This window comes from Lethenteron reissneri, chromosome 27, assembly GCF_015708825.2.
Source record: "Lethenteron reissneri isolate LAM-NWPU_2019-01 chromosome 27, ASM1570882v1, whole genome shotgun sequence".
NCBI lineage: Eukaryota > Metazoa > Chordata > Hyperoartia > Petromyzontiformes > Petromyzontidae > Lethenteron > Lethenteron reissneri.
This window is the reverse complement of record NC_083805.1, coordinates 2,276,186-2,293,179: the sequence shown is the minus strand read 5'-3', so window position 1 is coordinate 2,293,179 and position 16,994 is coordinate 2,276,186. Positions and strand designations below refer to the sequence as shown.

The 16,994-nt window shown below is 55.1% G+C and overlaps 1 protein-coding gene across 1 annotated transcript in view; it reads left to right on the top strand.

The window, feature by feature from the left end:
- LOC133348314 (rabphilin-3A-like) overlaps positions 1-16,994 on the top strand; it is a 98,034-nt gene that overhangs the window by 38,177 nt on the left and 42,863 nt on the right. Inside the window, exons 5-11 of the mRNA XM_061561055.1 lie at positions 1,038-1,176; positions 7,476-7,562; positions 8,130-8,238; positions 9,704-9,802; positions 12,849-12,947; positions 13,265-13,426; positions 16,179-16,295. Coding sequence (XP_061417039.1) covers positions 1,038-1,176; positions 7,476-7,562; positions 8,130-8,238; positions 9,704-9,802; positions 12,849-12,947; positions 13,265-13,426; positions 16,179-16,295 — 812 coding nt within the window. The remainder of the gene's footprint in view (positions 1-1,037; positions 1,177-7,475; positions 7,563-8,129; positions 8,239-9,703; positions 9,803-12,848; positions 12,948-13,264; positions 13,427-16,178; positions 16,296-16,994) is intronic.

The window sequence follows — 16,994 nt, the reverse complement described above, 5'->3', positions numbered from 1 at the left end:
CCGCGCGCCGGAAATCGAACCCGGACCGTCGGTTTCGTAGCGGATTGCGCTCACCACTACGCCACCGCTCCCCCCATGTCACCAGGACACCACGCACCCCCCCCCCCCCACGACTCTTACCGATAGACGCAGCACGTACACCACACGCCACACGCGGTGATGTTCTAAGATTCATGATGAGGGTGAGAGGCATCGATGTGCATTACAAGCACGTCAATTGTGTCACGTCCAGGATGTACGTTGAGCTTCTTTCGCACCGTACGTGGACAACCTCGATAATCGGAGGTGCGTTGCGATGACAATGCTATTGGTGGTGGTGATGGTGGTGGGTGGTGGTGGTGGTGGTGATGGTGGTGGTGATGGTGGTGGTGGTGGTGGTGATGGTGGTGGTGGTGGTGATGGTGGTGGTGATGATGGTGGTGATGGTGGTGGTGATGGTGGTGGTGATGGTGGTGATGGTGGTGGTGGTGATGGTGGTGGTGATGGTGGTGATGATGGTGGTGATGGTGGTGATGATGGTGGTGGTGGTGATGGTGGTGGTGATGATGGTGGTGATGGTGTGGTGGTGATGGTGGTGATGATGGTGGTGGTGGTGGTGTTCCCGAATCACGGCCCAGTTGCTCGAGGCGGGCGTTCTGTGCCGAGAGCTCTGCACCAAATACAAACGTCGCATTGCCAACACCCTGGGCTCACTCTCCTCAGCGTGCCCCCTCCCTCATCCCCCCACCCCCCAGACCCCTCCCAGCCCCCCCCTCATCTCCCCCCCCACCCCCCGTACCCCTCCCCCTCCCAGCCCCCCCCTCATCTCCACCCCCCCCACCCCCCGAACCCCTCCCCCTCCCAACCCCCCCCTCATCTTCCTCCCCCCCCCACCACCACTCCCATGTGAGATGAGCTGGAGCCGGGCCTGTGTTTAATTAAGATTTTGTTGTTGATGTTGTTGATGATGATGTTGTTGATATTGTTGTTGACGATATTGTTATTGATGTTGCTGATATTGTTGTTGTTCAAATTGTTGTTGATGATGGTGGGAGCAGGATGCTCGTGGAGAGGGTGGAGGGGCTGCGTCAGACCGCCGTGGGGGGCCCCACGGCAGGCGCCGAGGGGGGCTGCGCGCTCTGTGGGGGGGCGCTGGGGACCGGCGACTCGAGCCGCGTCTGCCACGACTGTAAGAAGGTGCGGGTTCGCGCACGGGACACGCGCACGGGGGATTTAAATAAATAAACCCCCCCCCCCCATCAACCCCCATCCTCTCGATCAATCAAATAATCCCTCCCATCCCCAAGGAAGCGGCAAACTAACGCAACAACAAGAAGAGACATTTTAGTTTTCCACCTCGGCATCAACGATTTTTTAAAAACCCAATTCGTTATTCCGAGCGGCGCGACGCGCACTGCTGTGTGGACACGAGACGGTGACGGTGGTGACGGTGGTGACGGTGGTGACGGTGGTGGGACCCTGTGAAGGCCGCCACAGCGCCACTGATGTTAGCCGTGGCCGGGAGACGACGAACTTTTGCTCGCCCAGTGCGCCAACCGCTGTGCCACCGCTCCTCGTACACTGCATTACGAATGTATCTCACCGGGGTAGCTTTCAGGGGCCGTCCATAAATGACGTCACGCACCTGGGGGGGGGGGGGTCAGACATTTGTGACGATGTGTGACGACACGTTCTACTTAATTAAATATACTTTTTAATAAATGTTTTCTCCTACAACATCATAGTGCAGCGGCACATTAAATACGCACAACAATGACAATAGTTTAAAGCGATTTGAAGCATGTTTCATTTTTGGGGGGGGGCAGAGCTTTGTGACGTCATATTTGAGGGGGGGTCTGACTTTTTGTGACGCTGTGTGACGAAGGGGGGGGGGTAAAAATCATGGGGTGGGGGGGGGGGTGGCCAACGCCACGCGCGGCCGCCTTTGTTTCCCTCCCCCAGTACTGATGTTTCATACGCACCGCACCAACTTACTCATCCAAGACATCTGTGAAACCTACCGGGCATCTGTGGACAAAAAGCTTTCTAGGTCATCGGATTGCTCCACCGCGTCCCAGCACAGGGGCCCTGCCCCGCGTCTCTCGGCCACCAGGGGTCGCACTTGTTGACTTGCACATCCCCGTCTCTCCACTCCGGTGCCCCTTAGAAGTACCGTACAACAGAGGAATCGATGCAGCTGCAGGTGATATATATATTAAACAAAAATCTGTCTCACCACTTAATGCAAGTGTGCATAATTAGAAATCGCATTCTCCCCGAGTATATTTAATTTAGTCTTGTTAAATATATATATACACAGCCATCTGTCCACCATGCAGCACGGATGGCGAGGGGGCAGTGTTCCAGATGACGCGAGCGGTAGAATGGGGCTACGACCTCCCGCAGCGAGCGGCCGTTCATCTGCGGGCTTCGGGGAGAGAGGAGGGGCCGGGGAGAGCGTGGAGGGGAGTGAGATGAGAGGCAGGGGAGAGCGTGGAGGAGAGTGAGATGAGAGGCAGGGGAGAGCGTGGAGGGGAGTGATATGAGAGGCAGGGGAGAGCGTGGAGGGGAGTGGAGAGAGATGAGAGGCAGGGGAGAGCGTGGAGGGGAGTGGAGTGAGATGAGAGGGGAGAGGTAGGGGAGTGCGTGGAGGGGAGTAGACTGAGATCAGTGGGAAGAGGTAGGAGAGTGCGTGGAGGGGAGTAGAGTGAGATGAGAGAGGTGGGAGGGTGCGTGGAGGGGAGCAGAGTGAGATGAGAGGGGAGAGGCAGGAGAGTGCATGGTGGGGAGTGGCGCGAGAAGAGAGGGGAGAGGTAGGAGAGTGCTTGAAGGGGAGTAGAGTGAGATGAGAGGGGAGATGCAGGCAGGAGCGAGTGCGCGGATGTAATTTATCCTTGGATCGTAATTGCGTATCGGGAGACGTGGTCCCATGCACGTGTGTGTGTCTGTGTGTGTGTCTGTGTGTGTGTCTGTGTGTGTGTGTCTGGCACCTGCACGGGAGTAGTTCGGTATTGGGGGGTTTAGGGGAGGCGAGAGATCTTCTGTGGAGGCAATTTAGAGAGGCCGTGGTGGGGAAAGAGAGAGGTAGAGGTGGGGGGGGAGCCTGCGTTCGACGTCTGTGAAAAAGAGCTTCATAGCTCATCGGATTCCTACAGTAGAACACATAGTCTGATTCAATCCGCGAGGCGACGGAGGCGCGCACACTGAGTGCGCGCCGTGTAACTGTTTGCTAATTACCCCATTTGGGTGGGGGGGGGATGGCAAATTGTGTGTTATGTTTTTTTTTGTCGTCTGCGAAGCGGGAGAAATTACACGGAGCAGCGACTTTCCAAACGGCATCGTAACATTTGACTTACGGGCTGCTGATGATGTAGCTTCTGTAACCGGTGCCGTGAGAGGGTCGCGTCTGGGGGCCAAGGAACTTGGTGCCAAGGAACTCGGTGCCAAGGCGGGCGGGGAGGAATCGACGCGCGCGCGCGCGCGTGAAACACGGCGATGGAACGCATCTCCCGCTCGAGTGATTGTTGTCCGTGCAGTCATATTTCAACAACAACGTTGGGAGCAACTACACTTTCCTCCCCCCCCCCTCCCCCCCCTCTCCCCCCTCCCCCCTACCCCCTACCCCCCCTCCTCCTGGTGTTGGGGATTTACGATTCCCTCGCTCGCTTTCGCATTTCATTTATTTTTTCGAATTTATTTACGACCCGCGGCCTTCGTGTGACTACGACGGTGGGGAGGGGTAGGTGGGGGGGGGGAATAGGTGGGGGGAGGGGTAGGTGGGGGGAGGGGTAGGTGGCGGGGTAGGTGGGCGGAGGGGTAGGTGGGGGGAGGGGTAGGTTGGCGGGTAGGTGGGGGGAGGGGTAGGTGGGGGGAGGGGTAGGTGGGGGGGGGTAGGTGGGGGGAGGGGTAGGTGAGGGGGGGAGTCCATATCAGAATCAGGATATTGATCGGGACTGGAGGAGAAGAAATCCGAGGAGCTATAAAGCTCTTGTTCACAGATGTCCGATAGGGGCAGGTCAGCGAGTTACAGCATTAACCGATACAACAACAACAACAACAACAAAACGACACGAGTGCAAGACAGAGACAAGAACAACAATCCCAGACCACACCAAGACAACAACAGTCCCAGACCACACCAAGACAACAACAACAACAACAGTCCCAGACCACACCAAGACAACAACAACAACAGTCCCAGACCACACCAAGACAACAATAACAACAGTCCCAGACCACACCAAGACGACAACAACAACAACAACAACAGTCCCAGACCACACCAAGACAACAACAACAACAGTCCCAGACCACACCAAGACAACAACAACAACAGTCCCAGACCACACCAAGACAACAACAACAACAACCCCAGACCACACCAAGACAACAACAACAGTCCCAGACCATTTTTCTCTTGTTCTTCACCTGAGGACGGCTGCTTGCGTTGTGGCCGAAACGTCGTGAGAACTGTATTTTATTATGTTTTATTTGTATTCTTTTATTTCCCTTCTACGTGACTTTACCGAAAGAACCAAGAAGATGAGTCCCAGACCAAGACAACAACAATAATCCCAGACCAAGACAACAACAACAACAGTCCCAGACCACAACTCAGACATCACCGGAGCGCCACCGCGTGTCTCATTTCGGGACTTCAAGCAGGGAAGGCGCAGGTTCGAGTGGAGGGGATCGAGGGGAGGGGGTTCGAGTGGAGGGGTTTGAGGGGAGGGGTTTGAGGGGAGGGGTTCGGGTGGAGGGGATCGAGGGGAGGGGTTCGAGTGAGGGGATCGAGGGAGGGTTCGAGTGGAGAGGTTCGGGTGGAGGGGGATCGAGGGGAGGGGTTCGAGGGGAGGGGTTCGAGTGGAGGGGGATCGAGGGGAGGGGGTTCGAGGGGAGGGGTTCGGGTGGAGGGGGATCGAGGGGAGGGGTTCGGGGGGAGGGGTTCGGGTGGAGGGGGTTCGAGGGGAGGGGTTCGAGTGGAGGGGGTTCGAGGGGAGGGGTTCGGGTGGAGGGGGATCGAGGGGAGGGGTTCGGGTGGAGGGGGATCGAGGGGAGGGGTTCGAGTGGAGGGGGTTCGAGGGGAGGGGTTCGAGGGGAGGGGGATCGAGGGGAGGGGTTCGGGGGGAGGGGTTCGGGTGGAGGGGTTCGGGTGGAGGGGTTCGAGGGGAGGGGTTCGAGGGGAGGGGTTCGAGGGGAGGGGTTCGAGGGGAGGGGTTCGAGGGGAGGGGTTTGAGGGGAGGGGTTTGAGGGGAGGGGTTTGAGGGGAGGGGTTCGGGTGGAGGGGATCGAGGGGAGGGGTTCGAGTGGAGGGGGATCGAGGGGAGGGGTTCGAGTGGAGAGGTTCGGGTGGAGGGGGTTCGAGTGGAGGGGGTTCGAGGGGAGGGGTTCGGGTGGAGGGGGATCGAGGGGAGGGGTTCGGGTTGAGGGGGATCGAGGGGAGGGGTTCGGGTGGAGGGGGTTCGAGGGGAGGGGTTCGGGTGGAGGGGGATCGAGGGGAGGGGTTCGGGTGGAGGGGGATCGAGGGGAGGGGTTCGGGTGGAGGGGGATCGAGGGGAGGGGTTCGAGTGGAGGGGGTTCGAGGGGAGGGGTTCGAGGGGAGGGGTTCGAGGGGAGGGGATCGAGGGGAGGGGTTCGATGGGAGGGGGATCGAGGGGAGGGGTTCGGGGGGAGGGGTTCGGGTGGAGGGGTTCGGGTGGAGGGGGTTCGAGGGGAGGGGGTTCGAGGGGAGGGGTTCGAGGGGAGGGGTTCGGGTGGAGGGGGATCGAGGGGAGGGGATCGAGGGGAGGGGTTCGGGTGGAGGGGGTTCGAGGGGAGGGGTTCGAGGGGAGGGGTTCGAGGGGAGGGGTTCGAGGGGAGGGGTTCGAGGGGAGGGGGTTCGAGGGGAGGGGGTTCGAGGGGAGGGGATCGAGGGGAGGGGATCGAGGGGAGGGGGATCGAGGGGAGGGGGATCGAGGGGAGGGGGATCGAGGGGAGGGGGATCGAGAGGAGGGGATCGAGGGGAGGGGGGTCGAGGGGAGGGGATCGAGGGGAGGGGTTCGAGGGGAGGGGTTCGAGGGGAGGGGGTTCGAGGGGAGGGGTTCGAGGGGAGGGGGATCGAGGGGAGGGGTTCGGGTGGAGGGGATCGAGTGGAGGGGGCTCGAGGGGAGGGGATCGAGGGGAGGGGTTCGGGTGGAGGGGATCGAGTGGAGGGGGCTCGAGGGGAGGGGATCGAGGGGAGGGGGATCGAGGGGAGGGGTTCGGGTGGAGGGGTTCGGGTGGAGGGGGGATCGAGGGGAGGGGTTCGGGTGGAGGGGTTCGAGGGGAGGGGGATCGAGGGGAGGGGTTCGAGTGCTCCGCATGACCGCCCTTTCAACACCACGAGCGGCTGCTGCTGCTGTCACCGCTGCTCGTGACACTGCGGCAAGCAGAGCGCCACCCACCGTCGTGCTGCACCCACCACCGCTCCCGTCTCGGTTCCTTCGTCTGAACCCGAAGCACGCCACGGGTTCTCCCTCGGCGAGAGCGCGGCCAATTAGCCAACGAACGCACGGCTAGGAGGGTAGGCCCTCATCCAGCAGTGGACGAGACCACGGCTGGCGACCCACGGAGACACCGCCTGCATCATCATTGGCGGGGCTAGGGAAGGGATCAAAGAAAAATCGCGAACGTCGGATTCATGTCGCGCGGGCGTTGCTCGAGGATTGGCGCTAGAGGGCGCTGTCTGCCTACAGAACCAACAGCGCGGCCACGTCTCAGTTTCATTGATTGGGTACCGGCGGGAAGTAAACGGCGTTGCCCGGGCGATAAAGACACACACACACACATCGACTTACACACACATCGACTTACACACACAAACACACACAGACTTACACACACACACATATCGACGTACACACACACAGACTTACACACACACATCGACGTACACACACAAACACATCGACTTACACGCAGAAACACATTTCCACGTACACACACACACATCGACTTACACACATGGACCGATATAGCCCTGTGAGCCAGGCGGCTCTTGACTCGGGTGCAACCGCAACAAAGTAAAACATGAACAAAGAACATCTTTAAGTGACGACCCGTTAGAGAAACATCCAGCAAAACCAGTAAAATCTTCCAGAAAAAAGCACCGTACGCTGTGTGCAAAAATCCCAGTGGGATCCAAGTCAAACAATAACAACCATTCATAATCAACGTTTTTGGGTTTAGATCGCGTTATTTATAAATGTGTCGTAACCCTCCACCACCCGACACGGCCAATCAGCAAGAAAGTGTCACGTTGACAAAAGACAAATAGTTGACTACTTTAGCCCATAGGTGTGTTGAAGCGTGAAACTGCTTTAGCCCACCGGTGTGTTGAAGCGGCCTTCAATTGTTACTGCCCGCTAACAGCACTTGCCCCAGCAGTCTCTTAAGGCTACAAGGGGGAACCTTTGTCCTTGTTGTTTTTGTGTCTCGCCCCCCCCCCATCCCCCCCCCCCCCACCGTGTTGGTTGCAGAGCGTGTGCGGGAGGTGCGGGGTGCAAACGTCTACTCGCAAGCAGAGCCGCGTGTGGATGTGCCGCCTTTGCAACGAGCAGCGGGAGGTAGTGGCGGCACCGCGACACGCCGATCAAATTGGGTCCCACCACCGATGTTATCCGTAAACACGACTGGACATGTGTTGAAAAAAGGGCTGTGTAGCTCATGGGATCCTTCCAGTATCAATGAATATTCTGATTAAAAAAATACGCACCAAAAAATTCAGACAAAGACTCGTACTTACAATAACACGGTTTTTTTTCGATATGAGAAAAAAACAAGTTTTGCTAGCTGGCTGGCTTCCTGGCTGGCTGGCTGGCGCGAGGGCGAGAAAGTGCGTGGAGTTGACGTCAGCCTCTTCCTACCCCCTCCCTCGTCACCTGTACCCCCTCTTCCTACCCCCTTGCCCCGTCACCTGTGCCCGCTCTCCCTCCCCCCTGCCCCGTCACCTGTACCCCCTCTTCCTACCCCCTTGCCCCGCCACCTGTACCCCCTCTCCCTCCCCCCTGCCCCGTCACCTGTACCCCCTCTTCCTACCCCCTTCCTCGTCACCTGTACCCCCTCTTCCTACCCCTTGCCCCGTCACCTGTACCCCCTCTTCCTACCCCCCTGCCCCCAATCCCCGAGGGCAGCTGTGGAAGCGCTCAGGCGCGTGGTTCTTCAAGGGGCTGCCCAAGTACGTGCTGCCCTCCCAGGGCTCCCTCGCCTCCCCGAGCAGCGCCGAGGAGCTCGCCACTCCGGGTGAGCGCGGGGGGAGGCATCAGGGTGGGGGGGGGGGGGAACAGAATATTTGTTTATACTGCAGGAGGAATCCGATGAGCTATTAAGCTCTTTATTTCGCAGATGTTCAGTAAGGGGCACGGGGTCACAACGTTACCACAACGGTACAAAAACATGATACGAGTGCAAAGTGTAGGAAAGGTAAAGACATCACTTGAAATATATCTTCACTGTTTTAATTCCACCAGGTAAATCCCAGAGCAATTAGCTTATTTTGTCATTAAGCGATCTGGCCACAAATGATAGCTCAACGAAGTGGCGTATCACCTTGTGGAAATTTAGAGTAAATTTTTTTATCTAAAGTTAAGGGTGGTAGGGGGGGGCACCTGGAGGAAACCCCACGCGTGCGAGCGGGAAACACTCTATCCCCGTACGGGAAGTAAAACAGATGGCGATTAGTCCCCACGTCGCTGTACCGCCTTCTCCTGGCGAGCCAGGGTTACTGCTCCTGCTAGAGCGCCCACGGGAAGGGAGTTCGACAACATCCGTGCGTGATCCACCAACCTCCACAGAGCTGGGTTATAGGCAGCCAGGCGCAGCGGCGTAGTTACCACCACGCGGTTGAAGATGAAATTAATACTGGTAGGAACCTCCTGGTTCCACCAGCCCACAGGGGATTATTGTGTCCGTCCGTCGTGCATCCAAAAATGGGAGGGGTGGGGCTGGGTGGAGAGGGGAGGGTGGGGAGGGGCTGGGTGGGGAGGGTGGGGCTGGGTGGGGAGGGTGGGGCGTGGGAGGGGTGGGGCTGGGTGGGGAGGGGCTGGTCACCCCGTGGTGCCCTTATAAAGCTCAACGTTTAACCTACTCACGCCGGCTTGTGCCCGCCCTCACAGTCGGGCATATTTGCGGAATACACCACGCCGCCGTTGACCCTGGCCATTGACCGAGCAACCCAACGTTCCTACGAGCTCCCTCCGCAGGAATGTGTTTTTATTCTGGATCGGAAACATTTCAGATTTCACGCGATGATGATGACGATATCGATGTTTAAAGTGCTTGCTACAAATGGACCGCAATAGCCCTTGCTCGTCAAGGAACAAAAACCATCACAAACGTACTCCGGTCATCCTCGCAGCAGCGGCTTTTGGTTGGCCATCGAACAAAGGCGGTGGTCACCGCATTGCGTGCTTTCAGATGCGCTTCTGCGGCCGTCTGGAACGCTCGTTCTTACGATATTAGGAAGCACTTTAAAATCATCCAGATTGACAAACTCATTTTTTTAGAACTGATTTGTATGTGTTAGTTTGTTTTCCTCCCCCCCCCGCACCTCTAATTAGCAAGGTTGGCTACGTACGGTGCGAAAGAAGTTCAACAGACACACGTACACATGTTCCGTGTTAAATAAAGATGCGTCCTCGCATTTGCACATTCTCTTGGCCGTGAACGCGATCCACCGATGACCTCTTGACCCTCTGACCTCGTGCAGAGTCGGGGGGCGAGGAGCGCGTGACCCAGACCGACAGCGCCGCCGCCTCCTCCGCATCATCCTCCGCATCCTCCTCCGTGCAGCGCGCTCGCAGGCGCGGTACGAGATTTACACCACCAATCGTCATCGTCGTCGTCGTCATCATTTTAACACGCAGGAGGCTTTCGCGACCAATGTTATCCGTCGTCGAGGTTGTTGTTGGGTTAGATCGCGTTCTTTATGAGTGCGCCGTTAAACCCCGCCACCAGCCGACAGAGCCACTTGGTAAGTTCTAGATTTGAAGCTTTCGTGACTGCAAGGATTCATACTCTTAGGCTTTTTCGGTAAAGTCACGTAGGTAATTTTTTTTATAGAAGTAATAATAGAAATAAAATAATAAGTCACGACGTTTCGGAGGCAACACAAGCTTACGTCTTCAGGTGGAACCGTTACAGCACGCTTGCTGTATCAAGTACTTGATACATCAATTGTGCTGTTGTGCTGTGACGGTTCCACCTGAAGACGGAAGCTTGTGTTTCCTCCGAAACGTCGTGATTTATTATTTTATTTCTATTATTACTTCTATTAATTTTTTTTACCTACGTGACTTTACCGAAAAAGCCTAAGAGTACCACTTGGTAAGGTTTGACACGTTAACAAAATGTGGCAATTCTCTACCGGTACAGCACGCCGGTTGCGTCTGGGAGAAGCCACAACATTTACAATTCGAGTACGACGTTTCGCCAATAATTACAACGAGCATCATCAGGCGCGCAGCCCGAGTTGTGGTGAATTCCACAACTCTGGCTATTATGACTCATCATCATCATCAGCAGCCACGGTCTCAATCCACTGCTGGATTAAATCTCCCACCACCTCTCCACACACACACACACACGCCGCCGCCATCCCTCGTGGCGCAGCGCTGCTACCGCCCATCTCACGCACGCGCACGGAACGATTGGGTCGCATCATCGCTGATGATCGGTGGGTGAAGGATTCTGCTCACAGCGTGAAACGGCCTCGCGGTTCGTGGTAGCGCCACCGCCTGTGGGCAAGAGATGTTAACTCCCTCGCCTGGTCTAGAGGTCGTGGGTTTGATCTGGACCCTGACGCCTGTTATATATATTCGGAAGGATAAATGTGTCGAACCCCTCCACCACCCGACACAGCCAGCAAGGTTTGTCACGTAAACAACGCGCCAATTAGTTACTACTTCAGCCCACCGGTGTGTTGGAGAGTAAATCCACAATATTTACAAATTTAATTTCGACATTATGAATAATATTGGTCGCGAAAGCCTACGTGTTGAACGGTATGTTAGGAGTTTGCATGTTCTCTCACTCGCTCTCCCCGTGGTGGCATGGATTTTTTTTCTCCGGGGGTCCTCCGGTTTTCCCCTCCACATTTACAATCAACACCACGCGTTTATCAGCATTTGGCTGCTGTACATTTCCACGCGACGATAAGCCACTTTCGTTGAGCCATCATTGGTGATAGCCAGGCAGCTTCTGAACAAGAGCTGCATATCTCAGTGTGGCCTTACCTGGTAAAATATAACCTCTTACCACGGCGTCCCTCTCCCACTTCAGCAAAAACAAATATTGCTGTGCTTTCCCACCTGATGATGATTGCTTGTGTTGCGATCGAAACGTCGTGATTTATTTTATTTTATCCCTACGTGACTTTACCGAAAGAACCAAAGAGTATAAAAAATATAGTCTCGTTTTTTTAACAACTCCGAAGCCATCCCTAGGCAATGGGGAGCTTAGCTCCACCTGAAGCCAATCATTGCCCCTGGGGGCTGCCTCGACCGAATCGCTCCCAATCAGACCTCTGCGCACGGCGCCAGACGAAGCGGCCGCTCGATTGGCAAAGGCGTGCCAAATCGACCAATGGTGAGCTAGTAAATAAATCGACCAATGGTGAGTCAGCAAACAAATCGACCAATGGTGAGCTAGTAAATAAATCGACCAATGGTGAGTCAGAAAACAAATCGACCAATGGTGAGCGAGCAAACAAATCGACCAATGGTGAGCGAGCAAACAAATCGACCAATGGTGAGCGAGCAAACAAATCGACCAATGGTGAGTGAGCAAACAAATCGACCAATGGTGAGCGAGCAAACAAATCGACCAATGGTGAGCGAGCAAACAAATCGACCAATGGTGAGCGAGCAAACAAATCGACCAATGGTGAGCGAGCAAACAAATCGACCAATGGTAGGCGAGCAAACAAATCGACCAATGGTGAGCGAGCAAACAAATCGACCAATGGTGAGCGAGCAAACAAATTGACCAATGGTGAGCGAGCAAACAAATCGACCAATGGTAGGCGAGCAAACAAATCGACCAATGGTGAGCGAGCAAACAAATCGACCAATGGTGAGCGAGCAAACAAATCGACCAATGGTGAGCGAGCAAACAAATCGACCAATGGTAGGCGAGCAAACAAATCGACCAATGGCGAGTCAGCAAACAAATCATCTGCCCGGGGGGGTGGGGGGGTGACGAATTAATTCCTCCACACGTGCAAGTCCAACCAATCGCGAGCAAGTTACCGCCTCCGTCGCACGGCTTCCGATTAACTTAAAACGCCGAACTAATATTAATGATACAATAACATTGATATTATACAATAATAATAATAACACGTGCAAGTTGAGCCAATAACAGCCCAGTCACCCCCTAATTGGCTACCACGCATGTGTCTCTTAACCAATGGGTGTTCCGAGCGCGAGGCAAGGGTCTCTCTGAGTCTATATGTCTGTGTGTAAGTCTATGGGGCTCTATCTGAGTCTATGGGTCTCCATCTGAGTCTATGGGTCTCTGTGGAAGTATATGGGTCTCTGTGTCAGTCTATGGGTCTCTATCTGAGTCTATGGGTCTCTGTGTAAGTCTATGGGTCTCTGTGTAAGTCTATGGGTCTCTATTTACGTATATGGGTCTCTGTGTACGTCTATGGGTGTCTACTATAGTCTATGGGTCTCTGTGTAAGTCTATGGGTCTCTGTGTAAGTCTATGGGTCTCTGTGTAAGTCTATGGGTCTCTGTGTAAGTCTATGGGTCTCTGTGTAAGTCTATGGGTCTCTGTGTACGTCTATGGGTCTCTGTGTACGTCTATGGGTCATACCGCCCCCATCCCCCGCCCCTCCTCTTGTGCCGCAGGAGCTTCCGAATCCCCCGGAGGGGAGGGTGATGGGGGGGACGAGGGGTCGCGGGGAAGGGGCCAGCGGCCCCCACCGCGGCGCGGGGAGGTGACGCACGGTGTGTTGCGCGCGTCCTCACGTGACATCGATGTCGATGATGGTGGTGATGATGATGATAGCAGAGATGATGTTGATGGTGATTATAATGGTGTAGTGATGGTGGTGGTTGTAGAGATGATGATGATGGCGGTATTGGTGGTGGTGATGATGACGGCAGAGATGACGGTGGTGATGTTGAATGCGATGATGAATTATGATGGAGGTTGTGGTGGTGATGATGTTATTTTGACTGGAGTTGATGATGATGATGGCAGTCGTCATGATGATGACCACTATGATGACGATGGTGAACTTTGATGTTGGGGGTTGGCCCAGGATTGGGGGGCAGCGAAGGGGCGGGGCCGCCCGCTTCGAGGGGGGCTCGCCCCCCCGCGGCGTCGTCACGTGACCGCGCGCACGACTCGGGTCACGTGGGCGGCGAGCCCGGGGGACGAGGAGACGAGACGGCTCATGATGTCACACGTACCTCGTCAGGGGGTGAGGATGATCATCAATTCATCATGATAATTTCATCATTATAATCATCATTCATCATCAATTCATCATCAATTCATCATCATAATAATTTACCATCAACATCAATGAATCACTATAATCATAAATGCATTAATGTATCACCAATATCATCAATTCATCATTGTAACCACCATCGTTAATTCAGATGGGTCTCTGAGACCCATCAACGCAAAGATACCCATATAGAAACACATAGATTGGCACAGAGACCTATAGATACAAATATATCGCGACGAAGGACCATTGCCCAAAACGTCACCTATCATTTACTTTTTTCCTTTAAGGCCAAGCGGTGGTATTGACTAATGTTTTTAATTTGTTGTTGTCGATTGTTGTTGATTATGCTCTAGCACGACTGCCAAAGTAGTAGCAGCACCACCACCACCACCAGATAATCCGTTTTAATCTGGCAAATTAGAAAATTATAACGATCTCTCTGTCATTGCAAAGGCAACGATCCCCCGTATAGCCTCAGCAGGGTGTTGGTGGCAAGCGCTGTTCGTAGCGTGTAGCAGCGCCGATTAAGAAGGCGGGCGCAGTGTGGCACACGGGTGGGTGGGTGGGTGGCCAGCACCACGCCTACACACTCACACTCATGATTTCTCATCCGGCGAAACAAAAAACCCCCCATAAACTTCAAAACTTGGACTTCAAAGGAAACGCGCTAAATAATTGAGGATCACCGAGCAGGGAAAGATGTCATCAACACGACTCTTTCCTCTCTATTTGGGACCCGTGAGATTGAAGCAGCCTCCCCCACGGGCCCCCCCCCTCCCCCACGGGCCCCCCCCTCCCCCACGGGCCCCCCCATGGGAGGCCGTGGGCTCTGAATTAGTCGTGACCGCGGTCAGCCTACGCAATGCACCCTCCTTCCCTTTCCCTCATCCTCCATCCTCCTCCTGCCTCCTCCTGCCTCCTCCTTCACCCTACCCCCTCCTTCATCCACCCCCTCCCTCCTCGCTCCCCTTCCCCCTTCCCTCCTCCCTCCTCCCCCCTCCTCCCCCCCTCCTTCCTCCTTCCCCCCGCCCTCCTCCCCTTGTTCCCTCCTGCCTACTCTTTCCCCTCCTCCTCCCCCCCCTCTCCCCTCCTTCCCATCCTGAACTAAAACTATATATTTTTTTAAACTAAAACGAACCGTTTTTTTATTTTACCAAGTAAGCCCCACTAGGGGTCGGCACGGTTTGGCTCAAACCACCAAACCGCGGTTTGAACCGAACCAAATCGGTTTGGTTTGGCTCTGTTTAAACTGGTTCGGTTTGGTTTGGGGCTACGAAAACAGACTCGGTTTGGCTCGGACAGGGTGGAACCGGCTCAAACTAGTTTGGTTGGTTGTAAAGGCCGAGTACAGCAATATCAAGGACATGATGACGGACATTCTCAACCAGCGCTACCCAGCGTTGACGACGGACGCGGCGCCGAAGGCGGCGCCGCGTGGCGGCATTAACATCCTCTTTGACGTGGTCTACGCGCCCAACGCTCACGACGGCGCCGCCTCCGAGGTCGACCGCTTCCTGCTTGAGCCGACTCAGGGCCTGAGCATGGACGTCGTCGAGTGGTGGAAGCTGTACGGCGGCAAGTACCCGCGCCTGCGACGCGTGGCCCTCGACTATTTGCCTATCCCGGCGTCGTCCGTGCCCTCCGAGAGAGCAAACTCGGCCGCCAAGCGCTCCTTTCTCGACCGACCAAACCTGCACAAGTGCACGTTCAAGGCCGAGATGTGTGTGCGCTCGTGGGCGCGGATGTTGCCTAGTGTTGGGGTTTCACTGCCATTGAACTACCACACTGCGTTCAAGGACATTGGGCGTGCCAAGCTTGAGGAGATGGCTGTGGACGACATCGTCGTCCAGTACTTGATAGTGAATCTCAATATGAAGAAAGCCTGCGTAGAAATTAGCGATTAATACACTTGATATTTGTATTGAATGCGAATATTGTTTGCCGCGCATCTTTTCGGTTCAAGCCAACTCAAGAGGTTTGGTTTAGCTTAGTTTGGTTTGATTTTGGTTTGGTTTGATTTTGGTTTGGTTTGGTTCAGTCGTCGCTGGTTTGGTTTCGTTTGGTTTGCTCAATTTGAAACCAGTTTGAGTCGGTTCAAACCGTGCCGACCCCTAAGCCCCACTGAGCTATTTAACTCTTTTCCCGAAGCGACCTGGCCACAAATGATAGCTCAACGAAGTGGCTTATCGTGTGGAAATTCACAGCAGCCAAATGCTTTAGACGTGTGCTGTTGATTCTAAATGTGGAGGGGGGGGGGGGGGGGACCGGAGGAGGACCCGGAGAAAAATCCACGTGATTACAGGGAGAGAGACACGCAAACTCCAAATTTACAGCAGCAGGCGTCAGGGTCGGGATTGATCCCACGACCTCCTGTATACCAGGCGAGGTAGTTAACATTGTTCTTGCCACTTGATGTACATGCGCGCATGTGTCAAGTGTGTGTCGCTGTATTGATGGAAATGTAGGTCTGTGGGTCTACTGAATGAGTGGTGGCGCAGTGGTTAGCACACTGTGGCTAATATCAGAGCCAAGAATCAGAACCTGTCCTGGGCCTCCTTTACGTCGACTCAGGGGGAGACAAAGGTGACCGGGCGTGGTGCTGGCCACCAACCCCCTTCGTGTGCCGTGCCGGCCTTCATAGGGTGTTTCTACTCGCTGACAGCACTTGCCCCGACAGTCTGTTAAGGCTACACGGGGGATCTTTGTCTTGTTGCAGCTCCTAGCCGCGCGGACCCCGGGCCGCCCCCCACGTCGCGACCCCAACAAGGGGGCCCTGGTGCCCAGGCGCCCCCCGCGAGGGAGTCCCCCTACCCCACCGCCTCGGGAGACCCGGGTAAGGAACATCCACACAGTGCGCACGTAATCAGCAGCGGTATCATTGTCATCACCATCATGACCATCATCACCATCGTCATCATCATGACCACCATCGTCATCATCATGACCATCATCGTCATCACCATCATGACCATCATCACCATCGTCATCATCATGACCATCATCGTCATCATCATGACCATCATCGTCATCACAATCATCATCATCATGACCATCATCATGACCATCATCATGACCATCATCATGACCATCATCATGACCATCATCATGACCATCATCATCACAATCATCTTCTCCATCATCATCATCATCACATCATTTTTGAAACTACTCAAATATGACACCCGCGTGTGATCCCTTTTCCAATCCACTGCTAGATGAGCCCCGCCCCCACGCAGTGCGGGTGGTCGTGGAGATTATTTGACCATACTTCACCACCCTGGTGAATACGTGTGTGTGTATATGGTATATATACACAAAAGACAAAGACACCCCGTATACCCTTAACAGACTGTAGGGGCAAATGCTGTTAGCGAGCACCTATAAAGGCCAGCACAACACACTAGGGGATGGGTAGCCAACACCACGCCCGGCCGCCTTTGTCTCCCTAGTGGCGATGTTTACATATCGCACCAGGTACTCATTTGAGGCTGAGTCGACCTAGGGGAGGCCCAGAACCGGTTCAGATAATCGT